Raw genomic sequence first — 16,020 nt, 5'->3', positions numbered from 1 at the left:
GTAAGAGGGAGTTCCAACCATCCTCATCGCACCAGATTGGCCCAGACGTACGTGGTATGCCGACATCGTGCAGCTTACAGCAGACATCCCCTGGCGTCTCCCCGACCGCCCAGATCTTCTGTCACAGGGCCCGTTCTACCACCAGAACTCAGGGGCCCTCAATTTGACGGCATGGCCATTGAGACCTGGGTTTTAACCAAGTCAGGGTTCTCGCCTGACGTCATTGAAACCATGATCAGAGCACGGAAGCCAAACTCTGCCAAGATCTATTACTGTACCTGGAAAGCTTTCTTTACCTGGTGCGATTCTCATGACCAGACCCCTTTCCTTTATTCCCTCCCCAGGCTACTTGGTTTTCTCCAATCGGGTCTGGAGGCCAAACTGTCTCTGGACTCTCTTAAGAGCCAGGTGTCAGCTCTCTCTGTGCTTTTTCAGACGCACATTGCTAATAAGCCGCAAGTAAAGACGTTTTTTCAGGGGGTTTCCCGATTGGTTCCCCCCTACAGACGACCACTAGAGACGTGGGATTTCAACCTCGTGCTGACAGCATTGCAGGAAACACCTTTTGAACTCCTTAGAAGACGGAGTGAGACTACCCTATCCCAGAAGGTGGTTTTCCTAGTGGCAATCACCTCGCTACGCAGGGTGTCTGAACTCACAGCACTCTCCTGCAGACAACCCTTCCTGGCTTTTTACCAGGACAAGGTAGTTCTCCGTACGGTTCCATCCTTCCTTCCGAAGGTTGTGTCCAACTTCCACCTCAATAAGGAAATTTCACTGCCATCCCTCTGTCCGGCCCCGGTTCATAGAGTGGAAAAGGCTCTTCATAATCTTGACCTTGTCAGGGCATTACGTATCTATGTGTCTAGGACTGCGCCCTTCCGGAAGTCTGATTCTCTTTTCATTCTAATGGAAGGCGGCCGCAAGGGTCTACCAGCTTCCAAAGTTACCCTTGCTAGGTGGATCAAATCCACCATACAAAAGGCCTACTGCCTCCAAAAATTCTCCTCTTCCAGCAGGTATTACGGCACACTCTACACGTGCGGTAGGGGCCTCCTGGGCCAAGTGTGTAAGGCAGCCACCTGGACTAGTCTACACACGTTTACCAAGCACTACAGGGTTTATACCAAATCCTCGGCAGATGCAAGCCTGGGTAGACGTATCCTGCAGGCGGCAGTGCCCCAATTATAGGGGCCTGTCGACATAATATTCGTCCATTGCTTTCCACCCAGGGACTGCTTCGGGATGTCCCAAGGTCCTGTGTCCCCCAATGAGGCGACAGAGTAAAGGAGATTTTTGTGTACGTAAAATCTTTCTCTTAGCCTCTAATTGGCGGACACAGCTCCCACCCTGTTGCCAGTTTCAGGCCGTTGTTACGTTGAGTTCTCATATTGGTGTTTTTTTCTTGAGCTCGTACATAGTTGCCTTCTTATAGGTATGATTATGTTATCCATGTTACGTTCCTCCTCCTGCTTTTGCACAAAACTGAACATGGCTGACGCCGTCAGGGGGTGTATACTGCAGAGGAGGAGCCACCGTTAATCTTTTTCAGATTAAGCCTAGTGTCGCGTCCTAGTGGACAGCAGCATAACACCCAATTTCCTGTGTCCCCCAATTAAAGGCTAAGAGAAAGAGATTTTACGGTAAGTACACAAAAATCTCCTTTTTGCATCGCCATATTTTGAGCGCTATAATTTTTCCATATTTTGGCCGACAGTCATGTGACGGCTTGTTTTTTGCAGAATGAGTTGACTTTTTTATTGGTGCCATTTTCAGGCACGTGACATTTTTTGATCGCTTTCTATTCCAACTTTTGGTAGGCAGAATAAACCAAAAACAATTCAGGAATTGTTTTTTTTTTTAAATTTTTTTATTCTACTCTGCGTGTGGTAAAATTGATAAGGTAGCTTTATTCTTCGGGTCAGTACATTTACAGCGGTACCACATTTGTATCGTTTTTCTATGTTTTGGCGCTTTTATACAATAAAAGCTATTTTATAGAAAAAAATATTTTTTGCATCGCTTTATTCTGAGAGCTATAACTTTTGGATTTTTCGGATGATGGAGCTGTATGGCGGCTTGTTTTTTGCAGGACAAGATGACGGATGACGTTTTTAGCAGTACCATTTTTATTTATATTCGTCTTTTTGATCGCGTGTTATTCCATTTTTTGTTTGGCGGTATGATAAAGCATTGTTTTTTGCTTCGTTTCTTTTTTTTTTTTTTTTTTTACCGTGTTCACTGAAGGGGTTAACTAGTCGGACAATTTTATAGGTTAGGTCGTTCCGGACGCGGCGATACCAAATATGTGTAATTGTATTGTTTGTCGTTTTTTTTTCATAATATTTATTGATGGGTACATTATATTTTTATTTTTGGTGGATTATTTTTTTTATTTATTTTTTAAAATATTTTTACAATTTTTTTTTTTTACACTTTTTTTTGTCACTTTCTTACAGTTTTTTTACTTTGTCCCACTATGGGACTTTCACTTTTTTTATTTTTTTATTGCACTGCGCATGACCAAAAAATCTTCCTGCTGTCTGGTGACCCGGATGTTGTCATGACGACATCGGGTCGTCATGGCAACACCCGGGAAGCTGCGGCAGACAGCTCTGGAGGCTGGAAGAAGAGGTGAGTATTGCGATCACCTCCCCTTAGCCACCGCAATGCTGCGATCGACTTCGATCGCAGCATTGCGGGGGTTAATGTACCGGGAGTGGTGCGGGACCGCTCCCTGCAAATAGTACCCGGTGTTAGCTGTGACAATCAGCTGACACCCGGCGGCGATCGTGCCCGCACAGCCTGTGTGCGCGCGCGATCGCCATGACGTACTAATACGGGTCAGGCTCTTAAGTCCCAGGGCACAGACGCGTATTAGTACATCATGAGCTTTACAGGGGTTAAACAACTGAATGAACATCCTCCGAGCCCGCTGATTCCATAATTTTTGCCAGGGGTTGTATATATCGATGTATAGATGGATATGCAAATGCAAAACGTGTGGTATGTGTGTGATTATTCTTTTTAATGTGCACACTGTTGTCATACGCTTTTGTGGAGACACTGGGTTTCCCGTGGGCGTAATAATACTCAGACAACACAGGCTGATGGTAAAACAGCTTGGCAATACTTCATTGAACCACCAAAAAGACAATAAACCTATAGAACAGTCCCAGCAAATAGACAAGATGGTGCAAGTTACAGAGTCTCACCCTTACTCCAGCCCGCCGGGAATAGAACAGTGAGATATGTGGCCAGGTTGCCCTTATTGTCCCAACCTGGATTTCCTCATAACTTCTCTGAGCGTTCTGTGCTATTCAATGGAGGAGATCTGTATTTTTCTTGATGGAGCCATGTGTTCTGGTGATTGTCCTGAGGAGTTTCTCTTGTCTGAGTTTTTGTAAAGTCTCTTTGATACACAGGCATATGTTCCTTAAAGGGGTATTCCCATCTCCAAGATCCTATCCCAATATGTAATAGGTATAATAATAATAATATTAGCAAATATCTCCAATTAGAAATGTAGTATAGTAGTTTTGATTCGCTATGCCACTTACCTCATGTGCAGGCAAACTCCGCAATTTGGTGCGATATCTTTTGAGGGTGATAGTAAAAAGTGCTAGCAGGGTACCCTTAAAAGTGCAATAGTCCAGGCAGTCCTGAGGCCCAAGCGACCCGAAAGCATCCCGTGCCCAGCCAGTTAAACCAGTCCACAGGTATTTGGCCCAATCAGCTGTGGGTACCTGCTGCATCAGGGTCTCAAAATCTTGCAGATTTTCATCAACCTCTGTGTTGGACTCATTGAACACTGGCACGTCTCTGTAGCGAAGATGATTTCCTTGGTTGTGAGCCATCATTTAAGTAGGGGTACTGGAACTCCCAAAACCAATTCAATAATACAAGCCCTCTCCTCGCTTGAGCCTCCGGGTCCCAATGCGATCAACAATTCCTGGATTCGGGCTGCTTGCGACTGGGTATTTGATTCCAGACTACCAGTGGATCCTGGATTTGGCAAACAGTTTAATTCCTCTTGGTCCACCTCAGTGGAGTTTTCATTGTCCTCATTGAACCCTGCTGTGTATGCCTCACTTAGGGTCTGCTGGGTCTTTCTATATGCCTCCCTGGTTGTGGAGCCCTTGGTGTCCTCTGCAGCTTCCCCTGGATCCGCCAGGCTGAGTAGTATCCCACCGCTGCCACCAATATGTGGAGACACTGGGTCTCCCGTGGGCATATTACTACTCAGACTAAACAGTGTTGAAATACTTTATTGAACCACCAAACAGACAATAAACCTATAGAACAGGCCCTACAAATACACAAGATGGTGCAAGTTAGTCTCGTTCATATACACACAAAAACTCAGCCAAGAGAGACTCTTCAGGACAACAACCAGAACACATGGCTCAATCAAGCGGAATACTTGCATATACATATATACAGGGTGGGCCTTTTATATGGATACACCTAAATTAAATGGGAATGGTTGGTGATATCAACTTCCTGTTTGTGGCACATTAGTATATGGGAGGGGGAAAACTTTTCCAGATGGGTGGTGACCATGGCAGCCATTTTGAAGTTGGCCATTTTGGATCCAACTTTATTTTTTTCAATGGGAAGAGGGTCATGTGACACATAAAACTTATTGAGAATTTCATAAAAACAATGGTGTGCTTGGTTTTAACATAACTTTATTCTTTCATGAGTTTTTTTACAAGTTTGTGACCACTTATAAAACGTGTTCAAAGTGCTGCCCATTGTGTTGGATTGTCAATTAAACCCTCTTCTCCCATTCTTGACACACTGATAGCAACACCGCAGAAGAAATGCTAGCACAGGCTTCTAGTATCCGTTGTTTCAGATGCTGCACATCTCGCATCTTGATGGTATGGTGTGGTATATGGGGTACAAAGATAGTGGGGCCATTCTTCATTAATGGAAACCTCAATGCCACTGGATATCTGAAATTGCTACATGATGATGTGTTGCCCTCTTTATGCAGTGAAGATCGCACGTTCCCTGAGTTTTTCCAACAAGATGGTGCACCACCACCTATGGGTGTCAGGTCCGAGCATTCCTACATGAAAAGTTTAAGGGATAGTGGAATGGTCGTCGTGAGCCAGTTGAATGGCCACCAAGGTCTCCCGATTTGACCCCCTTAGACTTTTATCTTTGGGGTCATCTGAAGGCAGTTGTCTATGCTGTGAAGATACGAGATACTAAGTTGAATTATATTTCTTAGAACAAAAGAAACATTTTTAGTTATGGTTACATAGGAAATCTGAGGCTTGTGATTTAGGCAGATATATTTTTATATATGTATGTGTATTTTTGGTACAGATATAATAGATAAAGTTTTAGTTTTTGGGGTGGAAAAGTTCCTTTTTTTTTTGGCTGCCCTATTTCATTGGATTTGTTAGCTTCTCTGATCCCAAATATATAGAGCAACTGACAGATGCTTACAAATGCTCATATCCATTGGGCAACAGGCTTAGCTAGTTATGGTTGAAAATCACGTTGCCATGTGCATATAAATCGCAAATGAAAATTATACCTAATGGTTGTTACCATCTCTTGCAGGAACATTTTAGAATTTTGGAGATTGATGATGCTACATTTCTCATCAGAGCTGTTGAAATATTATCAATTGCTTTAATCCAGTACCAGAGCGAAAAAATGTTGGTAAGATTTTTTTATGTATCTTTTTGATATTTACATTTCTACTTGGTTATGATAGTTTACTTAGTTTTGTCAGTGGTGTTTATGTAATGACATGCTTAAAAAAATCACAAGCAGTGTCCCTTTTTTAAGTTGTCCTTTTTAGCTCTATAGCATTTGACAAATTGAGCAAACCAATTTCATTAGAGGGTAGACAAATAGATGAGTGCTCTCGTTTTCTTGGAGACATAAGGCTGGATTGCAACACTTTGTACATCTTGGCTTTCATTCTCTTTCTTGGGTGGCGGGGAGTGAAGGCTTTTCACTTAATGGCAACTGTAAGCTCTAATATTGGAAGGAAAAAAACTGTCTAGACCAGGAAAAAAATGATACATTCAAATCAAATTTTATCTTCATAACACAGGAAAGGTCCCCGCAAGCAAGTATCTTATGGAAATGCCAAGTCATTTCCATAAAGATATTTGCTTGCGAGGACCTTTCCTGTGTTATGAAGAAAAAATGTGAATTGAATGTTTTATTTTTTTCCTGGTCCAGACAGTTTTTTTTTTTCTTCCAGCTTCTGTCCCACACAAGGCAACTTATACTAGGTCAGTAGATGACTGAAACTGTGTGTGAAGGCAGTGAGTGACTGTGGCAGAGAAGAGTTGGCTTGGCTATTAATGGGAACCTGTCATCAGGATTTGCTATGTAATCTGAGGACAGCATGAGGTAGGGGTAAACACAGATTTCTAGGATGTGTGGGGTAAACACAGATTTCTAGGATGTGTCACTTATCAAGCTGTGTGCAGTTGTTTACTTACAATGAAGGTTTAATCTCTTGGACATTATAATTATCATGTAGCTGGTCTGTGTGAGCACTGGTCCAACGCCGCCACCCTTTGTGATAAGCAGCCCACTGTCAATAGACAATGTACATAGCCTGGTGAGGGCAAGGTTGGCTTCCTTAGCTTTGCTTCATGCTAAATCTAAGAACTGTGTCACAACTACTCCACCCAGTAAACGAAGTGATATATTGGGTGGATCCAGGGCGTCTTTGCCTACATCATGCTGCTCTCAGAAGAGCTAGCAAAAACTTGCTGACAGATTCCCTTTAAAATGAACAGACAATATATGGATGGAGAAGGTGAAGAGAGGCTTCCTTCTCTTTTAAAATGAGTAGGGAGTCAGCCATCTCCCTTCATAAGTCAATCTCTTTGCGTTACTCATGATCCTGTGATAATGCATACAGTTTGTAAAAAGTAATATAACAATGTATATGTATTTTTTTATTGCATCAAGTGTGCTTAGGTGTTTAAATACCTTTTAACTGGTTTTAACAGTGCGTGCCCATATATGATGACCCTAAAGAACAACAGAAATCTCAAAAGCCGGATCTAGCACCACCTGTTGTGCCACCAAAACAAGGTAATTTATTCAGCATTTCCAGTACGCTCTTACTTTTTGTAGACCTTGCTTCCAAGTTAGAATAAATCTGTTTGTCATGTCATCTATCGCATATCATATGTGCTTAGGTTTGTTACGTAAAGGTAATTGTTCATTATCGCTTCATTGGGCGACACAGGTATCCATGGGTGTATGCTTATGTCGCTATGAGGCTGACACTAAGCAAAAAGAGTTAAGTCCTCAGCAGGGTACACCCACCGACTGGCACAAAGATTGTCAGTTTTATTTAGTGTCAGTAGGAGGCAGACCTGGATCTGATCCAAGATCTGCCTATTTCTCCTTAGGTCACCTTGTTGTGTGTTGATCTTTTCCCATTTGTTTTTCAGATTCTTCTCCTCAGGGTAACAGGGTGTAACGTCTCAAATAGCGACCAAGAGACAAGAGAACAGTGTGGTGCCATCCACATGGTACCCTCTCTGGTCTTCAAGGCAGGATTTTACCCCCTGACACTTCAAGCGTGTCTCAGGGCAGTTCATGAAGGTCGGCCTTGCCTGTTCCCCTACCCCAGCCCTCTCCTCAGAGCGGGCCCAGAGGAAGACTATGGTCACTCATTAGTCACCCTTCCCCTCTCAGGGTCGACAGTCTTCTTCTCCGTCTGGGACCAAGACGGTGCTGGAAGGAGGATACCTTGTTTTGTACCTACTCACCTGGGGGCTCCTGATGTCGTCCTCTAGATGGAGAAGGAGTCAGGACCTCGTCCAGACAGGTGCTGTCCCTCCTTTTTCTCCACAGTCCCTCTTCAGGCAGCGGGGAGGCATTAGAAAGATAGAGAAGATCACAGCACTCCTCCTATTTGCAGCGTGCATTTTCCGACACACCAAAGTACCGAATTTGGCACCCAAAAATGTAGTCCCTGGCTTCTTCTAAGTCCTACTTATTTTACTTGCGCCACCTTCTCATTGTGCGTGCTGGCCAATCAGCGCTCCAATACTCACCTGCTCTTTCCCTCCTATGGGAGCTCTTCTTTCATTTCCAAGGCAGATTTGTTCCAGCCCCCCTCATGAGTGCCATCCAATCAGCGCAGGAGGGCTCGTGCACCCTTTCAAACCTATGAGAGATCGTCTTATGCTCACAGCGTGGGTATTCAGCACGCCTTGCCTTCCATCCCCTTGACTCTGCCTCCATTTCCATTCTTCAAGTCCTGCTGTAACTCCACATTGAATGCTGGACCAGGATGAGTTTCCCCTAATCAAGGGCTTTGTCCAGGTTGTTTCCTTCTACGCTTAGCCCTCCTCACCAGCTCTCCAAAGCTACTGGCCATACATATGCACAGACCCAGAGAGTCTCACTCCCACACTATTCACTACGCCTGTGCCCTTTGCAAGAAGTGGCCCACAGGTCAGGCCTCAGCTTTCTGCCCAGATTGCAGCCCTGTCACCATGCAAGCCTCACAGGAACCCCCCACCGCCCAGGAGGAGAGCACACCCTGTCCCCCAGAGTGGGCTGTTGCTATTTCTCAATCAGTAACTGACCAGTTACTGACTGACCATTTCTCAGAACGAATCGCAGAAAGCCATCACTCATCCTCATGGCAGATGTAGGATCCGGTCCAAGAAGCTGGCACACTCCAGCTCCCTGTTCCTCTTCTCCTTCCACATCCTCCAGGATGCATTCTGTATCTTTCCCCGTAGGTGGCCCCGGGATCCGACCTTGATTCCCAGTCAGAATCTGATCCCTAGATGGACCAATCTTCCAAATATGGTTGACAGACTTATATCTGCCGTTAATCATACACTCAATACTAAGGACGAAGAGTGTCCCTCTTCGGATCATTCTGTTTCATTCAAAAAGGCAAAACTCAATTCCCGGGTGTTTTTCCAATCACAAGGAGTTTGAGGGAATATTTGCCAAACATTGGTAACTCCCAGAAAAGCACTTCCCAGGTAGATGGCATTTGGATATCTAGTATCCCTTTGGTCCTTATTTCCTCAACAAATGGGCAGTATCCCTGGCTGTGGACCCGCCAATCTCACGCCTGTCCGCTAAAGCTGTCCTGTCTCTCTGTGATGGTTGCTCGCTCCCTCAAGAACTCCACGGACAGACAGAACGAAGCCTTAGCTAAGTCCGCCTTGTAGGCTACTGGCGCTTCTGTCCTGCCTTCACTTCCACATAGGTAGCCAAGTCACTTTCCACATGGGCAAAACTTCTTCGACAGTTCATTTTATCATCCGACGAACTAGTGGATCTTGTGGATCAGATTGCTCATTCAGGTAAATATTTGCTCGCCATGTGTCTGGATGCCAACAGCTGTTATGCTTGTGTTGCTAGCAATATTGTAGCAATACGCAGAATCCTCTGGCTCAAAGCCTGGAATGCGGATTCGACGTCTAAGAAGTCCCTTATTGATCTCCCCTTCTAGGAATCACGTCTCTTTAGGTCTAACCTGGATCAGCTCATCTCAGATGCCACCGGCGGTAAGAATACCTCTCTTCCCCAGCCTAAGCTGAAACATCCATTTACCAGGAGACTTTCTCTTCAGTTTCACCCCCTTTTTGTTTTTTTTCATCCTCTGGGACTCCTTCTCAGTGAGATTGGTCTCCTGCCTAGCGAGAGAGGAAAAAGCTGTCCTTCAAACCAGCCCCGACCACTTTGCCAAGTCCTCAGGGTTTCGATCCATTAGATTCTCTTCTGCATGACTGGTTAGCCCCACCTGGTAATTATCTTGGGGTGGGTGGCCGCCTCCTTCTCTACTGGGACGCGTGGCTCTCTGTAGTCGACGACGCCTGGGTTAGTCCCAAACTCCAAAAGTTCGAGCCCAAGTTCCCAGTTTCTTTCAAGCAATCTCCTTTCTTCTCATGGCAGGAGTCATCGTACCAGTCCCCTCCCAGGAATGCTTCTCGCGTTTCTATTCCAACCTATTTGTGGTCCCAAAGAAAGACTGCTCACTTCACCCATTCCTGGATCTCGAGCCTCTAAACCAGCGAGTGTGCCTCCTCCATTTCAGGATGGAATCCTGCCGCTCGTTGACTGCCTCTATGGAACCCAAGGAATTCCTCTGCTCTGTGGACATCCAGGATGCGCGGCTCATCAGAGGTTTCTCCGCATCAGCCCAGGATGAGCCCTACTAGTTAACAGCTCTCCCTTTTGGACTGGCCTCTGCCCCCCCTTCCCCCCCGAGTGTTTGCGAAGGTCATGGCAGCCGAGATGGCCATTCGACACGCCAAGGGGATAGTAGTCATTCCCTCTCTGGATGACCTCCCGATCAAGGGTTTGTCCTTCCGAGACAAGTCTTCAGATCACTTTGGACACTCTTTCCCATCTAGGCTGGGTGGTCAGCACGGTGAAAGAGTCTCTGATGCCAGGCCAGTGCCTAGTTTTCCTAGGCATGCTTTTTTTTTTTTTTAAACTTTTTATTGAAAAATTCCACAGGATAATGGTTACATGGCATGTTGTTTGATACCGCTTGTGCTAGAGTTATTCTCCCAGAGGAAAAGATCTCTGCACTCCTTTTTGGGATTCGTTCCATTAGACGCCCATCCCCTTGCTCTCTTCCACTCCTCATGAGAGTACTAGGGAAGATGATTGCTGCTATCGAAGCTATCTTTTTGCATAATTCCATACTCCTCCTCTCCAGCTAGCCTGTCTGTCAGCTTGGGACAAAATGGTTTCTTCCCTGAATCGCCCCATACTCCTGCCTCTCTGACTGAGGCAGTCTTTGGCATGGCGGAGTCTCTCTCACTCCATTCGGCACAGGAAGTCATTCCTCCCCCTCCACTGGCAAGTTGACACGATGGACACCAGTCTCCTCGGATGGGGAGCGGTCTTCCTTCACCACATAGTCCAGAGTCGCTGGTACTCTTGGGAACCTCCCTTCCCATCAATGTCATGGAAATATGAGCCATCTACCTCTCTTCTCAACTGGCAGGACCTTCTAACCAGTCCGAATTCAATCTGACACTGCCATGGCCGTGGCATATATAAACCAACAGGGTGGGTCACACAGCGAGTCCGTCATGTTACAGGATTCACGGATTCTGGCTTGGACTGAGCGGCACATGCCAGCAATATCAGTGGTCCACATTCCAGGCGTCCACATCCTAAGTAGTCAGTGTCTCTTCTCGCGCGAGTGGTCCCTCAACCCCTCTGTGGTCAAACAGATCTGAAAGATGTGGGGCACTCCCGATGTTGATCTGATGGCGTCTCTGATGAATCACAAGGTCCCTCATTTTGTTGCCAGGTCTCGCAACATTACAACGCCCTGGTCATTCCATGGTCTCCATTTCAACGTTTGGACCTTTTTCCACCCCTTCCCCTGACTCGTCAAAAAGATCAAGGCATAAGGCGTTCCAGTCATTCTAGTGGCTCCAGACTGGCCCAGTAGAGCTTGGTACGCAGAGTTAGTCGACCTCGAAGATGTACCCTGGAAACTACCAGACCTACTTTCTCAGAGTCCCCTCTTCCACCAGAATTCTGGGTCCCGGAGGAAGGCAGGCTTCTTACTCCAAGTTATACAGACCATGATTAGGGCGAGAGAACCCTCATCTTCACACATTTATCATCGGTCCTAAAAGGCTTTTTTTCGCTGGTGTAAAGACAGCCACACAGCTCCCATGTCCTTTTCCGTTCCATCTATCCTGGTGTTCTTACAATCGGGGCTAGAGTCTGATTTGTCTCTTAGTTCCCTCAAGGGTCAGGTCTCTGTACTCTGAATTCTGTATCAACGAAATTTGGCCCCTCTTCCCCAGGTCAAGACTTTCCTTCAGGGAGTTGCTTGTCTAGCACCACCATATCGTCCCCCTGTGAGACCTTAACCTAGTTTTGAGCTTTCTTCAGGGATCCCCCTTTGAACCCATTCAGGACATTTCGTCTTCTCTTCTCTCCTGGAAGGTTGCCTTTTTGGTTGCGATCACTTCCATCAGATGGGTCTCAGAGTTAGCGGCTCTGTTGCCGCTCCCCCTTCCTCGTCTTCCACCAGGACAATGTGGTCCTTCGTCAGTGACTGACTTCCTACCTAAGGTGGTATCCTCTTTACAACAAGGATATTGTCCTTCCTTCTGTCCGTCCCCTGTTCACCCCCCTGGAAATGTCTGTGCACAAAGTGGACCTAGTCAGAGCACTGCGTTTCTGCCTCTCAAGGACCGCATCCTTTAGACTTTCCTTCATCTTGTTCAGCATTCCTAAAGGTCGCCGGAACGGACTCCCTGCCTCCAAATCTTTCGCCTTTTGGATCTGCTCTGCTATACTTATCGTGTCAAGGATAGACCACCCGCTATGAAAGTGAGGGCTTACTCCACCTGTGCAGTGGGGGCCACCTGGGCCATTCGCCACCAGGCTTCTGTATCCCAGATTTGCAAGGCCACTACCTGGTCCTCCCTTCAGGTAAGAAGCTGCTGCAAGCGGCGGTCGCTCAACCTGATTTAAGCACTTTTTTTCTGTTCCCTCCCTTGGGACTGCTGTAGGACGTCCCGTTGTTACCTGTCTCTCCCAATGAAGTGATAAAAGAAGATTGATTTTTGGTACATTCCATAAAATCTTTCTTGGAGCCTTCATTGGGGGACACAGCACACTCCCTGTTTTTTTTGTGCCTATGTTGGACCTGAGTGCCTCGTTTGGGCCTGTATATAATTCTTGTTGTTGCTTCTACTGCTTTTTCACTAAAACTGACGAGCTTTTTGTGCCAGTCGGTGGGTGTACCCTGCTGAGAATGAGAACTTTTTGCCTAGTGTCAGCCTCCTAGTGACAGCAACATACACCCATGGTTACCTTTGTCTCCCAGTGAAGACTCGAAAAAAAGATTTTACGGTAAGTACAAAAAAAATCTTATTTTTCGCTAGTAAACAAACTGTATTCTCCGACACGAGAATAGTTTTTAAAAATCACTATTAAATCTGTATGTAGTGCCGTAATGTTCCCGAACCCTATTACTGTGCTGTAAATTAGAAAAATGCTTATTAACTTTAAATGATGAAAAATGGGAAATATGATTATTTTTTTGGGTTTTACACATCAATAGACTGTTCTTATTAAACAAAAAATGCTATCACCCCAACTTGTGCTTTGCTTCCACTGTCACGATCTCCTGGTGTTTCCAATAGAAGAGAATTGAGTCTAGTCTGCATGTGACTGCAAGTACGCACCTCTCATACAGTGCGATGACGTGACTGCTCATTTGCACAGGGAATACTGGAGAATTGTGACATGGTGTGCACTGAACACTCACGCTTCGAAAGTCTGCAGAGTTTTCTTATGATATGCGGAACAACCCCTTTTAACCCTCATAAATTATGTAAGCTTAATGGGGTCTTTTTCTTTTTTTTTTTTTTTGCTGAGAATATAAATTGTATTTAACATGTTGGGACTATTTTTATTGTACTTTTTATTTTTATTTACAATAAAATTCAAATCACTTTATGGCCATTTTGGCGCCTCTTATGCAAACAGCCAATGACGTAGTCTGTCTCGACACGAGAAAATGGTTCTCATTTCTTTGAGACATCGCAGAAGCATGTGATTAGGAGATTGGTTGTCTACTGTGATGTGATTAAATCTGCATCTATTTGATCCAGTCCCCCAAAGTAGGTTCAGTACCCTTAATTCCAATTCTCCTCCAAAAGTTTGTGTCAGTCTTCCTCACAGCAATCTCTTTTAATTTACTCATTATTTTGGCGCCACCATTGCTCCTTTTCATTAAGCGCCGGTTATCACAGGCATTCCCTAGAGCAGGGTTCCCCAACTCCAGTCCTCAAGGCCCACCAACAGGTCATGTTTTCAGGATTTCCTTAGTATTGCACAGGTGATGGAATTATTGCCTGTGCAGGTGATGGAATTATCACCTGAGCAATACTAAGGAAATCCTGAAAACATGGCCTGTTGGTGGGCCTTGAGGACTGGAGTTGGGGAACCCTGCCCTAGAGAATAGTCTCATGCCACTGCTCCCACTTTCACCCTGTGGCATATGGTGCGGGGTAGCCCTTTTAGCCTTTCTCCCACGAGCCTGTTTTCACCTTAATTCTGACCACTGTCACTTTGAGTTAATAACTCTGAAACGCTTCAACGGATCCCACTGATTCTGAGAGCGTTTTCTCGTGACATATTGTACTTCATGATAATGGTAAAATTTCTTCGATATGACTTTGTGAAAAAACAGAAATTTGGCAAAAATTTGGGAAATTTTTAAATTTTCAAACTTTTAATTTTTATGCCCTTACATCAGAGAGCTATGTCACACAAAATGGTTAATAAATAACCTTTCCCACATGTCTGCTTTACATCAGCACAATTTTGGAAACATGTTTTTTTTGTTAGGAAGTTAGAAGGGTTAAAAAGTTGACCATCAATTTCTAATTTTTACATCAAATTTTACAAAACCATATTTTTTAGGGACCACATCACATTTGAAGTGACTTTGAGGCGTCTATATGACAGAAAATACCCAAAAGTGACATCCCTCAAGGTGCTCAAAACCATATTCAAGAAGTTCATTAACCCTTCAGGTACTTCACAGGAATTAATGGAACGTGGAAGGAAAAAATAAACTTAACTTTTTTCACAAAAATTTCACTTTAGACCCAAATTTTTCAATTTTCACAAGGGTAAGCGGAGAAAATAGACCGCTCTCCTGAGCATGCCGATACCCCATATGTGGGGGAAAACCATTGTTATGGCGCAGGGCTCAGAAGGGAAGGAGCGCCATTTGACTTTTTGAATGCAAAATTTTCTGGAATAATTAGTGGATGCCATGTTGCCTTTGGAGAGCCCCTGATGTGCCTAAACAGTGGAAACCCCCCACAAATGACACCAGTTTGGAAACTAGACCCCACAGGGAACTTATCTAGATGAGTGGTGAGCACCTTGAACCCCCAGATGCTTCACAGACGTTTTACGTAGAGCCTTGAAAATAATAAAAAAAAAATCATAATTTTTCTCACAATTGTTATTTTAGCCCCAATTTTTTTTTATTTTCAAAGGAGTAACCGGAGAAAATGGACACCAAAATTAGTTGTGTAAGTTCTCCTCAGCACGCAGATACTCCATATGTGTGAAAAACTATTGTTTAGGCTCACTGCAGGGCTCCGAAAGGAAGGAGTGACGTTTTGGAACGCAGACTTTGATGGAATGGTTTGCGGGTGTCATATTGCGTTTATATAACCCCTGATGTGCCTAAACAGTAGAAAGCCCCCACAAGTGATCCCATTTTGGAAACTAGACCCCTCAAGGAATTTGTATAGATGTGTGGTAAGCACACTGAACCCACAGGTGCTTCACAGAATTTTACAACGTGGATCTGCAAAAATGGAAAAAATAAATTTTTTCCATAAATGTTTTGGCCCCAATTTTTTTTCCATTTTCACAAGGATAGTAGGAGAAAATGGACCTCAAAATTTGTTGTGCAATTCTTCCTGTGCATGCCGATACCCCATATGTGGTCGAAAACTACTTTTGAGGCACCCTGCAAAGTTCAGAAGGGAAGAAGCTCCATATTGGAGTTCAGATTTTGCTGGACTGGTTTGAGGGTGCCATGTCACATTGGCAGAGGTGCCAGAACAGCATATTCCCAACAAGAGACCCCATTTTACAAACTACACCTTTCAATGAATCCATCTAGGGGTACAGTGATCATATGGTCACCACAGGTGGGTCACAGAATTCTATACCATTGGGCAGAGAAGAAAAAAGTTAAATTTTTACCAGCAAAATTTTGTTTTGACCCCATATTTTACATTTGCATACTGGAAAATGGGTAGAAATGGCACCAAAATTTGTCCCACAATTTCTGCTGAATGTAGAAATACCCCATATGTGGCTGTACAGTACTGCTTGACCACATGGCGAGACTCTGGAGGGACGGAGCGCTATTTTGCCTCCTGGAGCGCAGATTTTTCTAGAATAGTTTGCGGAATCAATATACAAAGCCCCTAAGTGCTAGAATAGCAGAATCCGCCCTGAAGTGACCAGATT

At 44.7% G+C, this 16,020-nt stretch overlaps 1 protein-coding gene across 4 annotated transcripts in view; it reads left to right on the top strand.

Annotated features, from left to right (window-relative positions):
• The window catches only part of LOC141265406 (uncharacterized), a 124,645-nt gene that overhangs the window by 91,481 nt on the left and 17,144 nt on the right, over positions 1–16,020 (top strand). For all 4 annotated transcript variants that reach the window (XM_073678462.1, XM_073678459.1, XM_073678461.1 and 1 more), the window contains exons 14-15: positions 5,581–5,682; positions 6,999–7,083. In XM_073678462.1, the coding sequence (XP_073534563.1) occupies positions 5,581–5,682; positions 6,999–7,083 (187 nt within the window). The remainder of the gene's footprint in view (positions 1–5,580; positions 5,683–6,998; positions 7,084–16,020) is intronic.

Source organism: Phyllobates terribilis, unplaced genomic scaffold (assembly GCF_046119375.1).
Source record: "Phyllobates terribilis strain yellow unplaced genomic scaffold, ASM4611937v1 Scaffold_4__5_contigs__length_816908805, whole genome shotgun sequence".
In the NCBI taxonomy this organism is placed as follows: Eukaryota; Metazoa; Chordata; class Amphibia; order Anura; family Dendrobatidae; genus Phyllobates; species Phyllobates terribilis.
Note: the sequence above shows the minus strand (reverse complement) of the source record. Positions and strands in the feature narration are given on the sequence as shown.